This window comes from Penicillium concentricum (assembly GCF_028827145.1).
Source record: "Penicillium concentricum strain IBT 3081 chromosome Unknown utg000002l_segment0_segment0, whole genome shotgun sequence".
NCBI classification, from domain to species: Eukaryota; Fungi; Ascomycota; class Eurotiomycetes; order Eurotiales; family Aspergillaceae; genus Penicillium; species Penicillium concentricum.
Window position 1 is genome coordinate 3,369,665 of NW_026622755.1, and position 16,241 is coordinate 3,385,905.

At 47.9% G+C, this 16,241-nt stretch overlaps 7 protein-coding genes across 7 annotated transcripts; 4 read left to right on the forward strand and 3 right to left on the reverse strand.

The window, feature by feature from the left end:
• Nucleotides 1-489: 489 nt before the first annotated feature.
• On the forward strand, nucleotides 490-2,316 carry N7517_004881 (MFS transporter; the record flags this gene model as incomplete). The annotated part of the gene is made up of 1 exon (XM_056722611.1): nucleotides 490-2,316. One exon carries the CDS (start codon nucleotides 490-492, stop codon nucleotides 2,314-2,316), a length of 1,827 nt encoding a protein of 608 aa, XP_056578861.1.
• Nucleotides 2,317-2,339: 23 nt separating this feature from the next.
• N7517_004882 (uncharacterized protein) lies at nucleotides 2,340-2,534 on the forward strand (the record flags this gene model as incomplete). The annotated part of the gene is made up of 1 exon (XM_056722612.1): nucleotides 2,340-2,534. The coding sequence occupies one exon, from the start codon at nucleotides 2,340-2,342 to the stop codon at nucleotides 2,532-2,534; it is 195 nt and encodes a 64-aa protein (XP_056578862.1).
• A 427-nt stretch (nucleotides 2,535-2,961) lies between these two features.
• On the forward strand, nucleotides 2,962-3,936 carry N7517_004883 (putative DSBA family oxidoreductase; the record flags this gene model as incomplete). Its single annotated transcript, XM_056722613.1, has 6 exons — nucleotides 2,962-2,995; nucleotides 3,073-3,151; nucleotides 3,199-3,239; nucleotides 3,308-3,435; nucleotides 3,491-3,807; nucleotides 3,858-3,936. The coding sequence occupies 6 exons, from the start codon at nucleotides 2,962-2,964 to the stop codon at nucleotides 3,934-3,936; spliced, it is 678 nt and encodes a 225-aa protein (XP_056578863.1).
• A 357-nt stretch (nucleotides 3,937-4,293) lies between these two features.
• On the forward strand, nucleotides 4,294-5,299 carry N7517_004884 (NAD(P)-dependent oxidoreductase; the record flags this gene model as incomplete). The annotated part of the gene is made up of 3 exons (XM_056722614.1): nucleotides 4,294-4,341; nucleotides 4,401-4,869; nucleotides 4,917-5,299. 3 exons carry the CDS (start codon nucleotides 4,294-4,296, stop codon nucleotides 5,297-5,299), a joined length of 900 nt encoding a protein of 299 aa, XP_056578864.1.
• Nucleotides 5,300-5,515: 216 nt separating this feature from the next.
• N7517_004885 (sugar porter family MFS transporter) lies at nucleotides 5,516-7,308 on the reverse strand (the record flags this gene model as incomplete). Its single annotated transcript, XM_056722615.1, has 3 exons — nucleotides 5,516-6,880; nucleotides 6,930-7,045; nucleotides 7,095-7,308. The coding sequence occupies 3 exons, from the start codon at nucleotides 7,306-7,308 to the stop codon at nucleotides 5,516-5,518; spliced, it is 1,695 nt and encodes a 564-aa protein (XP_056578865.1).
• Nucleotides 7,309-10,603: 3,295 nt separating this feature from the next.
• Nucleotides 10,604-12,853, reverse strand: N7517_004886 (putative GTPase NOG1; the record flags this gene model as incomplete). The annotated part of the gene is made up of 5 exons (XM_056722616.1): nucleotides 10,604-10,645; nucleotides 10,705-12,383; nucleotides 12,441-12,542; nucleotides 12,650-12,758; nucleotides 12,833-12,853. The coding sequence occupies 5 exons, from the start codon at nucleotides 12,851-12,853 to the stop codon at nucleotides 10,604-10,606; spliced, it is 1,953 nt and encodes a 650-aa protein (XP_056578866.1).
• A 561-nt stretch (nucleotides 12,854-13,414) lies between these two features.
• Nucleotides 13,415-14,630, reverse strand: N7517_004887 (polyamine acetyltransferase; the record flags this gene model as incomplete). Its single annotated transcript, XM_056722617.1, has 4 exons — nucleotides 13,415-13,450; nucleotides 13,499-13,951; nucleotides 14,068-14,481; nucleotides 14,574-14,630. The coding sequence occupies 4 exons, from the start codon at nucleotides 14,628-14,630 to the stop codon at nucleotides 13,415-13,417; spliced, it is 960 nt and encodes a 319-aa protein (XP_056578867.1).
• Nucleotides 14,631-16,241: the final 1,611 nt, after the last annotated feature.

The window sequence follows — 16,241 nt, forward strand, 5'->3', positions numbered from 1 at the left end:
GGTAGCAATATCTGGGTATTATATATCTCCTTAGCCATCGGTGTGTAGATAATTCATTACCAAACCCCTTTTTGCCCTGAGAATGAGTTCTTTGGTGTGCATATAAAGATATTATGTACCTGTATTTATATCTGCCAAGCCATCCAAGCCTTCGGGAAGCCGTAAAAATGGCGTTCGGGCCGACGTTTGGGCCAGTCAAGTTGCTCCAGGGCTCACATTGGACTCCACTGAAAATTTGTGCAAAGGGGTATCTAATTGCCGAGATAGCTTCCATGTAGAGACAGTGGGGGAGCCTTGAAAGGTCTGATTATTCGATTATTAATAATATATTGAGCCGAATAACACCGAGGCTGCTTTCGGTTATGTTTTATATTTCCTTTTCTTATATCCTAATATTCTATTCTCGTCGATCTTGCTGTTCTCGCCATATCTCATATAGATATATACTACAGGTTCACCTGATTGTATAGCTCCTGGTCCGAGCCCAGCATGACAGTTCCCACCAACGGGAGCGAGGCCATGCTGCCTTCCAAAATCCCTTTCTGGCGCCTAATCTTCGATCAAAAGATCGTCACCGAGGAAGTCATGCAATTTCCATACACAGGCTCAGGCACTGAAGAGGACCCATACGCCGTGGTCTGGATCCCTGCCGACCCACGCAACCCCATGAACTTCCGCCCGATCAGGAAGTGGTCTATCACACTCCTAGTATCATTCGTGACTCTCGCAGTGTCATTGGTCTCATCCGCGTTCTCAGGCGGAATGAGCCAGATCATGGAGGACTTTGATGCTTCCCAAGAAATCGTCATCCTCGGCGTATCGCTCTTTGTGCTCGGATTCGCTATTGGGCCATTGATCTGGGCGCCCCTTAGTGAGATCTTCGGCCGGAGACATATCTTTACCATCTCCTTTATGTTTCTCACCGTATTCAATGCTGGTGCGGCGGGTGCAAAGAACATCGAGACACTCATTGTATTGCGTTTCCTGGCGGGTTCCTTTGGATCTTCGCCCTTTGGAAATGGAGGCGGCACTATTGCAGACATGTTCCCAGCGTCTCAGCGGGGTATTGCTATTAGTCTTTTTGCTGCTGCCCCCTTCCTAGGACCGACACTAGGCCCTGTTATTGGAGGATTCCTCGCTGTCGCTGCTGGGTGGAGGTGGGTGGAGGGACTCCTTGCTGCGTTCTCGGGTGTGCTCTGGCTATGTATCATCTTCTTGTTACCAGAGACATATGCGCCTGTCCTCCTACGCCGTCGCGCAGAAAAGATGTCTGCTTTAACTAGCAAAGTCTATCGCAGTCAGTTTGACATTGACCGTGGCCCGGCTCCTATGGGCAAGACGCTGAAGACCGCGCTTTCCCGCCCTTGGATCCTGCTCTTCTGTGAGCCAATTGTGCTGCTTTTCTCCATCTATATGGCAATTATCTATGGCACACTCTATATGCTCTTCGCCGCCTACCCAATCGTCTTCCAAGAAGTCCGCGGCTGGAGCGAAGGCGTCGGGGGTCTCGCCTTCCTCGGCATCCTCGTCGGCATGGTGATGGCCGTTGTATACACATTCCCGGAGAATTTCCGTTACGCCAAAAAGTGCAGCCAGACCACCGACCGACTCGCTCCCGAGCTGAGACTGCCCCCAAGCATGGTAGGAGGCATAGCCCTACCAATCGGCTTATTTTGGTTCGCCTGGACCAACTCACCTAATATCCACTGGATGGTCTCAGTCGCAGCAGGAGCGCCCTTCGGTTTCGGCATGGTTCTCGTCTTCCTTAGCGTATTTAACTACCTCATCGACTCATACACGATCTTCTCTGCCTCCGTGCTAGCAGCAAATTCCGCACTCCGCTCACTGTTCGGTATGGCCTTCCCACTTTTCACAACCTATATGTACCACAATCTGGGCATCCACTGGGCCTCGTCGATTCCCGCTTTTTTGGCGCTTGCGTGCGTGCCCTTCCCGTTCATCTTCTATAAGTACGGGGCGCGCATCAGACAGCGCTGTAAATACGCTTCTGAGGCGGATGCCTTTATGCGCCGCCTTGCCGAGAGGAACCAGGCAGCGGCCCGCCGTGAAGAACCTAATTCGGAGAATGAGATGAAGACAGACTCGGTGGTGCAGGTATCTGATGAGGACTCCAGTGATACTGATACTTTGTCTACGGTTCCGTCTCGTGGTACGGTCGCACGTTACGCATCCCGCGCGTCTCGACAATCTGGGCGGTCTTTGCATCGTGTTGCGACTGCGGCGCAATACGAGGAGAACCCTTATGACTTGGATCTGGTCAATACTCGACAGTCGGCCATCAGCCGCAATGATTGAGTGAAGGGTTCTGATTACCCTTCATGCTCTTTGATTGCCCACGAATGCTTCGTGCGATCCCGACTCAGTACCGTATCAATGTCATCGGACCATCCCAGGATAAAACAGAGACTGTTCTTGGTCTGGTCAACCGACAAGACCACGAAACCCCTAGGCCGTGCCTGACACTGGGTCCGCACGAAGCACGGCCTGGGGATCTCCAGTCTCTTTGGAGGTGAACCTCAAAAAAAAAAAAAAAGACTTGATTTTACGTTCAGATACCCTTGGATTCCAACCAAATTGGAGTCGATACCTAGCCATGCTATTTTGACATGTGTTGGACCGCTGCATATTACAAAATCATTAGCTATTCAATATACCCTATTTTTAATGCATTTAACAAGCCATGTCGGCTTTCAACTTACTTTTTTTCCAAATAAGAATCTAATATAAAATTCGACAGCAAATAGTCGACGGTTTGGGTCGAACGGGGAAATTAAATGATCACTCATCATCGTGGGGAGGCCTCGGTCCATCCCCACCTCGGCCCTAACCTCCATGCTATAATCAACTCATCTTTGCTGGTTTAAGTATACTTGCTGGTTTAAGTATACTTACTGGTAATACTGGAATTAAATAGGATCTTACCATCCATAATCACTCGTCATGTCTGGCAAGATTGACGCCTACGTTGACTGCGGTATGCAAGCCTTCAGTTCCACCCCCTGTACTCCGTACCGCGCCTTGGATTCCACTCGCTAAGTACCGTTTCGACAGTATCGCCCTACTCATACTATGCAATACTTTATCTACGAAAAAACCGCAAAGCTCTAGAGTCGCATGGGGTCGAGGTTGAGTATGTACATCCCTTGTTGATACATGGGATATGTACTAACTGGACAGATTCCACCCGGTCTTCTTAGGCGGGATTAATGTTGGCTCAGGTATACATCATCCCAGATACCATTCGGATTTTTATATTAGCTCCCAGAGTTACTCACATTTGGAACAGGGAATAAACCCCCCTGGACCCTCCCCGCCAAAGCAGCATACTCCAAATTCGACTCAGAGCGAGCATGTAAATACTTCGGAGTCCCGCAGATCCAGACACCAGAGTTCTTCCCAATCCTCTCAATCATGGTGAGTACTATCCTCTATATATCTTCGAAATATCTCTCCGTCCCTAACCAACCAGCCCCAACGATGCATGATCTACATCAAAAGCCACTTCCCACGCGAGAAGTACGAAACAACCTTCCTGTCGCTGTGGGAGTGGATGTACTACAAAAACATCGACATCAGCAAGCCAGAGAAACTAGCTGAGCTATTCCATAGCAACGGGTACTCCGACTCCGAAATCAAAGAGATCATGGCCGCGGCATCAAACCCGGAATTCAAGCAGGCTTTGACGACTAATACGCAGACTGCCCTTGACCAGGGGGCTTATGGTGCGCCTTGGTTTTGGGTGCAGAATGCCGAGGGCAAGGAGGAGCCATTTTTCGGTAGTGATCGGTAGGTTTTGTATAATCTCTGTGTGATGAATGAATACTGACTTATTATAGGTTTGCATTTATGTGGATGTATCTCGGATTACCGTTTCAGGATGTTGCCATTGTTGAGAAGGAGAAGTCGAGGCTTTAGACTGGGTATGATATAGTCTTGGGCTCGTGTTTTGTCAATATCAAGTCGCATCAAGCATTCATGTCTTGCGTCGGAACGGGCGTCAATATCTGGAAACAACCCATCATCGCAGACACTTCTAATAAAGGATATAACTGGGCTAACATCCTCGTCCCTAATGTCCTTATCTCTAAAGTATAGAATGTGGTGGAAATGCGAGTGAGATGTGTAAAATACTTCTTCCGCATCCGGCTAAGATCTGAACCGTTTTACCCCACACCCATAAAGTCCCGATTATCTCGATACTTCCCACATCTGACGGTCTTGTTTTAGTCTTCTACATTCACATCCATCTCTATATACATATACCTAGCAATTATGAGCGCACCTAGAGTTGCATGGATAGGTCTCGGCAACATCGGCCGAGTAAGTCAAAACAACCTCCCCATGCTCCCCGCATTTCCCATCTAACCCAACTACCCCAGGGAATGAGCCAAAACATCTCCCAAAAAGGCCCCCAAACCGAGCCCCTCCTCCTTTACAACCGTACAACAGCACGAGCAACATCCCACGCCTCAAAACTCCCCAACACCAAAGCCGTAACAACCCTCACAGAAGCCGTAACCCAATCGAACGTGATCTTCACCTGCGTCGGCGACGATGCAGCCCTAAACTCCATCGTCACTGCAATCCTCTCAGACCTCACAATCCCCCAAGACCTATCAGACAAGACCTTCATCGACTGCTCAACCGTGCACCCGGATACATCACGAGCCACGGAAACAGCGTTCAATGCACGTGGAGCTGGATTCGTCGCGTGTCCTGTATTCGGGGCACCGAATATGGCCGATGCAGGCCAACTGATTGTCGTTCCGGCCGGGAAGCGAGCAGCTATTGAGAAAGTGCGGCCGTTTTTTGATGGGGTTGTTGCTAAGAAGACGATTGATCTTTCTGGCGGAAAGGGGGGGATATTGATGTTGGACGGGCTTCTACGCTGAAAGTACTGGGTAACACGTTCATTCTTAATACTGTTGGTGTTCTTGCTGAGACGCTTGTTGCTGCTGAGGCGTCTGGGCTTGGGGTTGAGCCGTTGCAGGAATGGTTGGGGCTTTTTGCGCCGGGGCCGTTTGCTAATTATGCAGAGAGAATGGTTGGTGGAGATTATTGTACCCGGGAGGAGCCGTTGTTTGCGGTTGATCTTGCTAGGAAGGATTTGGGGCATGCTTATGGGATTGCGAAGGAGGGGGGTCTGCGGATGAAGAATCTCGAGGTTATGGATGGGCTTCTGGAGGTGGTTAAGGAGGAGAAGGGTGCTAAGGGAGATGTTGCTGCTGTTTATGGGGCAGTCAGAAAGGGAGCTGGTATGGAATTTGGGAATCAGTGAGAGTTATGGATTATTAAGAGGATAAAATCAATCTGATAAAAAAATAAGATTGCTAGAGCAAGCCTTGCTTGCAAAGCTATTAAATCATGGTCTCCATAAGGATATGGTGGAGACTCAGCTAATCAAGGAGTAGAGTTAATTATGAACACAGAATTTTGAAGGAAAAAAAAGCAACCACAGAAGTGATGCGCGATACGCGCTATCCGTTCAGTCACATTAGTCCTCGCGGATTTCGTGAGACTGGTCGTGGTGTTGGTGCTCGCTGGTGCCAGCCTCACCCTCCTTGGGGCCCTGAGTAGAAGGTCGGTGCAGGTCGGCAACAATGCCCTCGGGGGGAACCCAGCCAGCGGACTTCCAGGGCTTGACGTGGAGGACGTACATGGTGTCGACCTCCTCGAGGGTCCGGCCCTGGGTCTCGTTGACAAAGAAGAAGACAACGAGAATAGCGAGGAAGCAGCAGGCAGCAAAGACGTAGCCGTAGCGGAAGTCAATGGTGTTGGAAATGAAGGGGGTGAAGAAGGAAATCAAGAAGTTCCAGGTCCAGTTGGCAGCGGTAGCAACACCCATGCAGACAGCGCGGTACTTGAAGGGGTACATCTCACCACAGATAGCCCAGACGATAGGACCCCAGGTAGTGGCAAAGCCGACAATGAAGAAACAGGTGAAGACAATCATGACAACACCGGCAGAGTGATTGGTGGGGTCAGTGTTCAGGATCTCGTGGCCGACGGAGGCCCAGATCATGAAGCAGACAAACATCCAAGCGGCACCGTACATGAGACACTTGCGGCGACCATAGTGCTCGACGATGTAAAGACCGGGAAGGGTCATACCGAAGTTGACAGCACCGAGAATGATAGAGGTGACGTAAGAGTTGTCAAGACCGATACCGTTGAAGATACTGGTTCCGTAGTAGAAGATAAAGTTGGCACCGGTCAACTGTTGCAGAGACTGCAGAGCAACGCCGAGCAAGATACGGTGCAACATGCGGGGACCGGTGAAGACCTCCTGCCAGGCAGCCTCGCCGTGGGCGAGCTCCTCCTCAAGCTTCTGCTTCATGTCGGCCATCTCCTGGGCAACGACACGGTGGTTTTTGGGGACACCGTAAAGCTTGCACATGACATCGCGGGCCTCTTCGGTACGACCGTGACGGTAGGCAAAACGAGGGGACTCGGGCAAGAACAAGGTACCGATACCCAGAATCAGGGGCCAGGCGAAGCCAATACCCATGGTGATGCGCCACGAGGAATCGTTGTGAAGACCCTCAGTGCCGAAGTTGACAATGTAGGAGATGAAGATACCGAAGGCGACGAACAGCTGGAAGGCACTGACCATGGCACCGCGGACCTGGCGGGGTGCGGACTCGGACTGGTACATGGGGACGACACTGGAAAGGGCACCGACACCCAGACCAGCAACCCAACGGCCGAGAGCAACTTGGTACCACTTGTCGTCGGTGGCAATCTGTACAATGATACCGACAATGTGGAGGAGAGCCCAGAAGGAGATGGAGAACTTGCGGCCAATGCGGTCCGCAATGGGGGCAGCCACCAGGGCACCAATCATAGTTCCGATAGAGAGCTGATAGAGTTTAGTATAGATATGACTTGCATGGGGGAATTCAACGTACCAGGCCAACAATCAGACCGTTGCGAACGTTGCTGAAAACATATTCTCCGGTGTCGGCGTTATGCTCAGCGAAACGCTGCTTGAAGTCGATCATGGTAGTGAAACCCGAGATTTGACCTGATGTTGGTTAGTAACGTTGCATTCATAGTGACTGTGTAACACTTACCAGTAGAGTATCCGAAAATGAAACCACCCATGGACACACACAGACCGAGGATGAACGAACGCCATGTCAGGTACTTGACAGGGCTATCATCGAGAGTGAGGTTATCCTTCTCGGCAGTAGTCGAGTCAGAACGAGCAGGAGTTGCGGCCTGGGAGGAGAATTGAGATTCAGCCTTCCCAGGCTTGATCTTATCCATAAAGGTAGAGATACCCATGTTGAACAGATCTCAAAATAAATAGAAAGTTGGGAAAAAGAAAAGGGGGAAAAGAGAAAGGAGGGCGAACTAAATAGTCCCTTGGGTGGCTCTTTCCCTTGGGGTATGGATACCAGGTACAATGAAAAAACGGGGGCCCGGATCTAGTCCCAGGTTTTTTTGTAAAATGGGGATGAAATGGGGTGGTAAGGTGGTAAATTTCACTCCACAGACTAGAAAAGTCTGTTTTTTTGTCTTTTTCAATCTCTAGCGCCATGTACTCCGTGTTTAGGTTCCTTTTTCCTTTTGGTGGAGAAGGTGGAGGACGGGGGAAATGTTAGACACGTGAACACATAATGTCTATTGTCTATTGTGTGTTGATATATACTATTGTGTTTCATTTTAAATGTATTGCATCGATACTTCTTTGGCATCAGAAGCTATACAATGAAAACAATAAACAATAGACATGTCATACCTAAAATCTAACTGATCACCCGACCTTCTTGCCACCTTCTAGAAACATGCGGGACACTTGAATATTCTGGGTCCTCGGTGCAAATGTACGAATGAGAATGCAGTGCCTGGATAGTCGGATGTTTCTACGTAACGGTGACCATGACACTTGTGGCCTTCTGGTTCTGGTTCCTAGCTACGGAGCACAATATAATAATAAAACCACTCATGTCTATTAAAGTGACGTGTATAAGCAGGTGATCTACTTCAGATCGGGTCCTGGTGCCGTGTTTTCCTACGGGAGTACCGGAAGATGTATAGATTGAAAACTGTGCAGGACATGCAATTTACTCTTCAACCTTGGAAAAGCATAGATGGAAATGAAAGGCAACTGAAACCGGGTGGATTTCCCAAGAAAGCAGGTGAAAACCAGAAAAAAATCAAAAAAGGAAATGCCAATAAAAAGAGAGAATGTTGTTTTACTGAGTGGGTCATAAATGCGTGGACCTCTACCCTCTACCCGGTCATAGGGGCGCTGATCATAGTTAAAATTAAGAGTCTACGGATATCTAACTGCAGTTTATAGCTTATTATAGACAAACCAGAAAAAAAGAAGCTTCGAACAGAGAGGGAGATAGTGCCATTTATATCTTTGAACAAATTCTAGTGACTCAAAACATGCTGATAAGAAACTTCCTTGGACATAGTCCAAGAGCATAGACCCACTATCGGTGAGGCTTCGGTCGACTTGCTACGCAGAGATTTCCGATCTGTTGATTTTGGTCTCCACTTTTCCTCAATCGGCACACCGAATATGTCCTATCCCGAGCCGATTACAATCCCGACTGCGATCCCGAGTCGGGCTGCCGACCCTGGTCGAAAACATTCATACAATTATATATGTAGAATATATGGATTTAAACTTCACAGATATTCATTAACACTGCATGAATACTTAACTCTAGCATGATTCCATTTCTATATGATTATTTGTCTTTTGTTATGCTCGGCATGTCTTTCTCGGCATCCCTTGTTCGGCCTAGACCCATAAAAAAAAAGCGCCCCTGGGAAAAACTCTGACTGCAAGTGCCCAGATGCCAATCCTCTGCCAATGGATATTATTAATAGCTAGGTATCAGACCACTAAAAGAGTGAAAAGAGTAAAAACTCTGTGGATGCCCTAAACCTCCTCTAGGTAGCCTCCGGCTGGAAAATGGTAAATAGGGAAAAGAGACCCAATCACATCAATTTCACTTTATTAGCATCTGCTTACATATGTAGCTATGCCTGTGCGAGCTGATATTTCCATGCTATGCTACATTGGACTGTTTTTCTCGGGCAAGCCCGGAAGACTTGTACTTTGTATGTTCTACGTGGTACAATGTACAATCCAATTATACTGGAGTGTAACCATTCTTAGGTCTGTGTGTTTACAAAATAACAAATCACCTTCATCAATTGTTATGCTTAATGCTTTCTGATTTACGAATCCAGGGCAAGGATTTAGAGTTTATGTGATAATATCAGATCTTCAATCTCTTACATTAGGAATATATTAGTGAACCGCAATAAAGACTTCAAATTAGATAAATGATCATAAATAATCCCTCAGCCAGAAAGGTCTAGGCACCTAATCTAATTGTCCAAAGCCACAGTGGTCCTGCAGAGAACCATAATGACGTCTACCAAGTACAGCGTATGTTGCATTGGTACTTATGTGCAGCAAATGTACTATACAAGCTCCCAGATAGGTAACCCCACCTCCCTCCATAACATGCAACTACCACCTTGCACCGGGTGGCGATGCTTATCATCTCTAAGGCGACTTTTGATCGGAAAGGTACAACAAGAAAAATCGCGCTTTGCTCTTGTTTAGCACATGCACTGATGCCGTCATTGTCCTGTATCCCGTGCTCGGTTAGTAGCCGACATCTGGAGAGAACCTAGTTGTCCCACCTCCATACTCGGCATTTGCACTAGGATCAGCCGTATTTTGCCCTGATTATCGGAGTGTACTTACCCCATGTGTGGCCCGAGTCATACTTACACTATAGTGCATGTATCATCATTACCTAAAAGATAGATCTAAAGTCAATCGAGCTGTCATGTTGTCTATGCACAAGTATTCCTCCATAAGCCTATAGATTACATACTATAGCTATATCCTTTATATTTACTTCCTAATAAGCACTATTTTTGTTGTATGCTTAAAGTTTGATTCCTCTGTGCCACCTTCGGTGCTACCTTCAACCCTTTCTCGGTTCTATCACATGGGTATCAGTTGGTTACTTTCTTCAAGTTGTACATAAATGCCAGGCCAGCCTTAGCAAATAATTAAGACTACAGAAGAATCATATTATTGGTGAAATATTGCTATTCACCATCAGCCCACTGGTCAGTGGACTCTATGGTTGCACACCATCCAAACACCGGTGAGACTATCACAAGGATCCACCCGTCTCTACCCGTCAGGCGATGATCTTAACGTTACAATCTGGGGCATACGAGAAAGGCTGATTAATAATGAAGACCCTGAAGAGACCTAGAATCTCCTAAGCGTAGTACAGTTAAAACCAAATATCATCATCTGTATTGGCGGTATATGCAAGATCATCAAGTCAAGAACTTTTTCCGTCCTATTGACCAAGAGAACAAACTCCCACAAATCATTACTGTGTCTAAACTTGGAAATCATCCACAGTGAACAGTCGTGGAAACCAAAAATGCGCGTCAAAGGACGAGGAAACTCGGAGGGAAAAAAAGAAAATGAAACATAAACGCCCAACACCATTTTGCACCCGGTATCGAAACCAATGGACAATGATTAAGAATGGGTCTCGTTTCAGCCGCATTAGGGCTTCTAACGACGATCTGTCTTGCCCATACCACGCTTTCCGGAGTACTGTAAAGAAAAAAGTTAGCAAATAATACTAATGAAAAGGATAATGGGGAATAACATACCAAGTGCTTCTCGAGAGAGGCGGTTGTGTGACGATCAGCCTCACCAGCACGAGCCATACGGTTCATCTTCTTCTGGCCCAGCTTAGCCATACGCTCAGCCTTATCACGGTTGCCGAAGCTGGTGATACCGTCGAGACGACGATCAGTCACCGGTGTGTCACGGGCGCGGCTAATAGAGCGAAGGAGAGCCTTCTTGGGGTTCTCATCGACGTCCATAGCGTCAGCAGTAGGCTCACGGAGAGTGCGTCCACGAGGCTGGTTGGCGGCGCGGGCACGAGAACCAGCAGCACCATTGTCGTAACCAGCGGAGTCCAGACCCCGGGTCATCTCGGACAGCTTCTTGGCCTTGGCGCTGCGGGGGATGGCGGCGCGGTTCTTGAGAGACTTGCGCATCTTGGCTTCGTTGCGCATGAGCACACGCTTCTCGCGGATGAGATCGGCCTTGAGGCGGTTGTCGGCGTCTTCGGCATCCTCCACGCTCTCGTCGGACTCGTAATAGCCATCGGCCTCGAGCTTCTCTTCCTCCTCCTCGAGGGCGGCGAGCTTGCTCTCGATATCCGGATCCACAAAGTCGTAGATGTTCTTGCCCTTCCAGACCTCGGGGATCTTGTCGTGGTTCCAGTCGGGGTTGCCAAGAGTGTAGTCGCGCTGCATGTCGAAGTTGTAGACACCGGCACCGCCGTTCTCCTCTTCGATATCGCGCTCCAGTCTCCGGCGGTTGGGGTCGTTCTTGTCGTACTTCTTGAGATCCTTGACGGCCTCGGGAATGAAGGTCTCGCGCAGACCGCCCATAGGCTGAGCCACGTGGATACGGGACAAGACGTCGCCGAGACGGCTGCCGGGGGTGGCAGCGGTAGAGCCAGACTTGAGCTTCTGGGAGACACGCTCAGCGAGGAGCTTGTCACAGGCGGCGTTCTTGACAGCGGTCACACCCTCGGTGGTGGTGCAGGAAACCTGCAGCATCTCGACATCCTCGGCCTTGAGGATCTCCTGAAGTTGCTCCTGGTACTCAGGCTCCAGGTCCTCGGGACGACGCACATCAATCTTGTTAACGACAATGAACACAATCTTGTTGGCGAACAAGGGCTTGATGCTGTGGAAAAGCTTGATCTGATCACCGACGGAGTATCCACACTGCTCGGAAAGATCCATGAAGTAGAGGATGGCGGACCGCAAGTGAGCAACAGCAGTGATAGATTGCATTTCAATGGTGTTCATCTCCTCGAGAGGGTGGTCCAGAATTCCGGGGGTATCAATGGCCTGGAAACGGAGGTATTTGTAATCGAAATGGCCGACGAACAAACTCTTAGTGGTGAAAGCATAAGGCTGAACATCGACATCTGCGCGGGTGATATTGCGCAGGAAGCTGGACTTTCCGACGTTGGGGTATCCACAGATCAGGAGAGTACGAGTGTTAGGGTCGATGGAGGGCAGACGACCCAAGTGCTGGCGGACCTGCTCCAAGTAGACGAGGGGATCCTTCAGGCGGCGGGTGATGGTTGCCATGCGACCGAGGGCAGCGCGCTTAAGCTGCTTGCACTGGAACAGAGACTGCGCATACTTGATGAGACGGACGTAATCGCGGGAAACGGTTTCAATAAGGTGCTTGGCGGTTGAGACTTGACCAAGGGCGATACGGAAGTGGTCGGCATCATAAAGAGTGTTCATCAAATCCTTGTCTGGTGGATATTAGACCCCACCCGAATAGCCATAATCGCCATGGGAGTAAAACTTACGGAAAGGATGGATATCCTGCAGGCGAGGGAATCCATCGAGAATGTGCTGGAACTTCTCACCGAAAGTCTCCTGTGTATATTTGACCTTTCTGGTGTAGAAACCTGATGGAAAAAATTTTGATCAGCGATTGTGCTTTATCGATAACCGCGATAACTTTTTTTTCCGTTTCGCCGCCATGTCGGATCGAACAGAATGATTGGGATCTTACCTCTGATACGGCTGATCTTGAAACCAGCACGAATCTGTGTGGGAAGCTGTCTCTGAGTACGACTCAGGACAATATCCAGGAATTCCTGGTGTGTGGGCACAGGCGCAATCTATCAAGCGGTGAAAAACACATCAGCAATCTGATCAGTCGAAGCGCAAAAGCGCAGTCGGGGAATTAACTCACATCCTTCCACGTTGTCTTCATGATGGGCACAAGTCAGGAGTCAAATAAGTAATGACTCTTGAAGTAATGCCGTGAGTGAAGGGTGTTGATAGAGTGGGTTTTTCTCCACGAAAAAATCGTTGGCAGTCCTTTTTTCTGCCAGGCGGAGGACAGATGCGGGGGCCACGATTGGATGAACCGTGATATAGGCGAGTCACGTGATCTAATATAGAACGAAAGATCGAATACTCCAGGCCTCCATAATTAATGTGATATTTGTATATTTATCTCAATCTCTTACCATAATTCAACATCATGCTCGTATATATTGATTTGTCGTCAACTATGGTACACAAGCCTTTGTGACCGATTCGGGAAGCCCAAGCCGTTTCTGCCCAGATTCATAAAAGTAATCCCGCCACTCGAACAAACTCCGTTGCTTTTCTCTTGAAAGCCCGTCTAGGATAAACCCTTGAGATGAAACAAAAACTCGGATGTGCGTACATAATAGAGGAGATGTTCAACCCTCGGCGGTTTAACATGCTCCAATCCGAAAAGATGCAAAAAAAGAAAAGAAAAGAAAAAAGATATACGAAAAACTTCTCACTCCTCAACAGGCTCGGGGCCAAACTCCAGGATCTAGTAGGTGTTAAAACATATTACTAACAAGTTAGGAAGAGAACATACCATATCAACCCAACCACCACCACCGAACTGACACTTGCTAGGGCCATGAGACTCGAAGCCAAATGACTCGTAGAAGGGAATCAAGTGATCGTGTACAATGATTGCGATGCGCTCAGCAATCTGTGCATCTCTAATACGCTGGATATATGACTTCATCAATGTGCTTCCGACCTGCTTGCCCTGGTGCTCTGGGTCCACGGCAAGGGAATGAATGGCAATAGTGCTACCACCTTCTTCGTGACCAACGGCCTGTCCATCCTCAATGGACCAACGCTCTTTTTTCCAATTGGCCGGAAGTCGCATCGACCGGTCTGTCACAAGGGGCTCTGAAGTGCGAGTAGCAATGATGTGTCCAACGAGGATTGGGCGGGGTTTCGCTTCTCCTTCTGCGAGGATAGGGAGAGTGAAGAGGCCCAAACTGAGCTCGGGGCATCTGGTGAGACGGTAAACGAACTATCAAAGTTAGCAACAAAGTCGCCTTCAATTCATATCGAAATGACATAATCCAAAGTTGAATTGGTACTCTATTTTGGTGTAATAGATCTCTAACGGGATGCGAATAGCCATACCTTATCGTGGGAGCAACGCTCCTGCTCGGGGAAAGCTTCCTCTACTTTCACACAATCTTCCACATTGGATGCGGAGAGCAATTGGACGAAAGGATGCAGCTCATCCAGCTTTGTGCGGTTGTGGGAGGGCGGGCGGCGGAGCCAGTAAGGGAAATCGGTTGCATCGTCATCCTGATCGGCCGCAGCATAGTCCTCATCCACCTCGTCATCGTCGTCATCATCATCATCAATCGGAAAACCATTGGCTAGTGCAATTCCAGCACGGCTCATGATACGAGACAAGTCGGCGTTGTTAGGGTTTCCAAGAGACAAGTCGTCCGCATTGGACAGTGGTCTCAGCCCGTTGTCCTGGGAAGACATATGCTCGGAAAGGTATTCACTATGATCGGACATTGTGAAGGATTGAGAAGTGGACTGGGGTATCGAGGGTCAGAGCGGCTGGTGTGGAAATTTCTGGGGGTGAGACCAGGCTAGGGTGCCACGATCAATTGGAGTGCAGGGGGGACCCGGCTTGGTGGCGTAGATGAGGGATGCGAATCTAGAACAGTGGGGATTAATCTCATGCAGGTGATTGGGACTAATATCGAGTTGAAGAGACAATGCCAATCTTAACAGTACATATGTGAATTGACTCCTTGTCAAGGGAATCCAAAGTGTTTCCAGCTTTCCAAGGTTGGAAAATGTTGGCAATTCATAAGAATTTGCGAACACTGTGCGTAGAGATATTGCGAGATCGGATTGGAAGGGGGAGCGGGCGCACTTACTTTCAATATTTGATGATATTTTAAGAACTCTTCAGTGGTCAGAGACGTGTTTCACACAAAGTATTCTCTTAGGACGTGGAGCAGGAGGAACTTTTGCAGTGGCGGGGGAGCCCAGCCGATAAAGTACAGGAACTTATCAGTACCGCCTTGTTGCCCGAGTTCACCCTATATTACAAGTATTCCCCGGTACTGTTACATTCTCCCCAAAGCGGTCTAAGTGAATTTCCTGGATTCTAGAACCCTTGAAGGAACGATCATGCAGCTACATCATCGTCTTGGCTTTCCCTTTTAAGGCTAGGGGGGCTTTTATTTTGGGGGGTTTTTTATATTTTCTCTTGAATCTAAGTCTAGAGTTGATATTAATTTAACAATTTTGTTATGTAAATTCTAAACGCTACGTAGTATCATCATCGACATGGATCCATGTGTGAAACACGATGCTAGGTGTAATATGATCTAATTACTAGTAGATTCATAATTCCTCAGCAGATGGAAGGCCATGAAGCCCTAGGCCCCTTAGACTTGGCTATAAGCTACAGATCGTGAAATGATAAAATATATGTAGTATATATATTTCTGACAATATGGCTGAGTGTAAGACAAAAGTGCATTCCGAATGTCCACTAATCACAGACTTGATAGACTTACATCTTCACTAAATCTACTGAGCATTCTAATCTTGCAAAAGGCATAGGGTGTTATCATGTACTTTCTAATTCCAATGCCACAAAGAAAGGTTACATACTTTGTAGTAAAATGGTTGTCAATTTAGCTCCTTTTGTGTACTGAAGGCTATTACTTCTTTACATATCGATATCTGTTTTATATATCACTGTAAGATTGATTCTACATGTATGATATAAAAGTGTGAAGCACGTCTAACAATTACTAGGGCCAATACTAAGTAATTAGAACTTGTTTACACTATAAATATCTTCCTATGTTCTACATAACTAGTCTAAGGGATAAGAAAATTGAGGTTACACTATGCTTAATCTATGTACCCTTTGTATGGAACTGCTATACAAAAGATACCTAATCTTTGCAATTTGCTATCCGGTGAGGCCCACCAACGCCGTGTGTGTAGGTGTTGTTTGGCTTGCCACGATCATGCTTTGGAGAGAAAGCCAAGAAGGGGATGGGCTGTATGTCTCAATTTCACTAGTTACAACCAGGTAATGGTTGATTATGTATAAGAGTACTCCATAGACATGGCGGGGTTTCCCACCCATTATCTTGGCCCTATCTGCATTCAAGACACAATATAGTTCCTTTGGGTCTCGCCTCCGCCTCCACTAACATCCCTGTACGAAGTGTAGAGTAGAGATGGTAGAGTTATAGATGTCGGCCCAACACATGACCAGAGAAAAGTTGGGTCGGGTCCAAATCCCATGTGGATTGACTTCACAT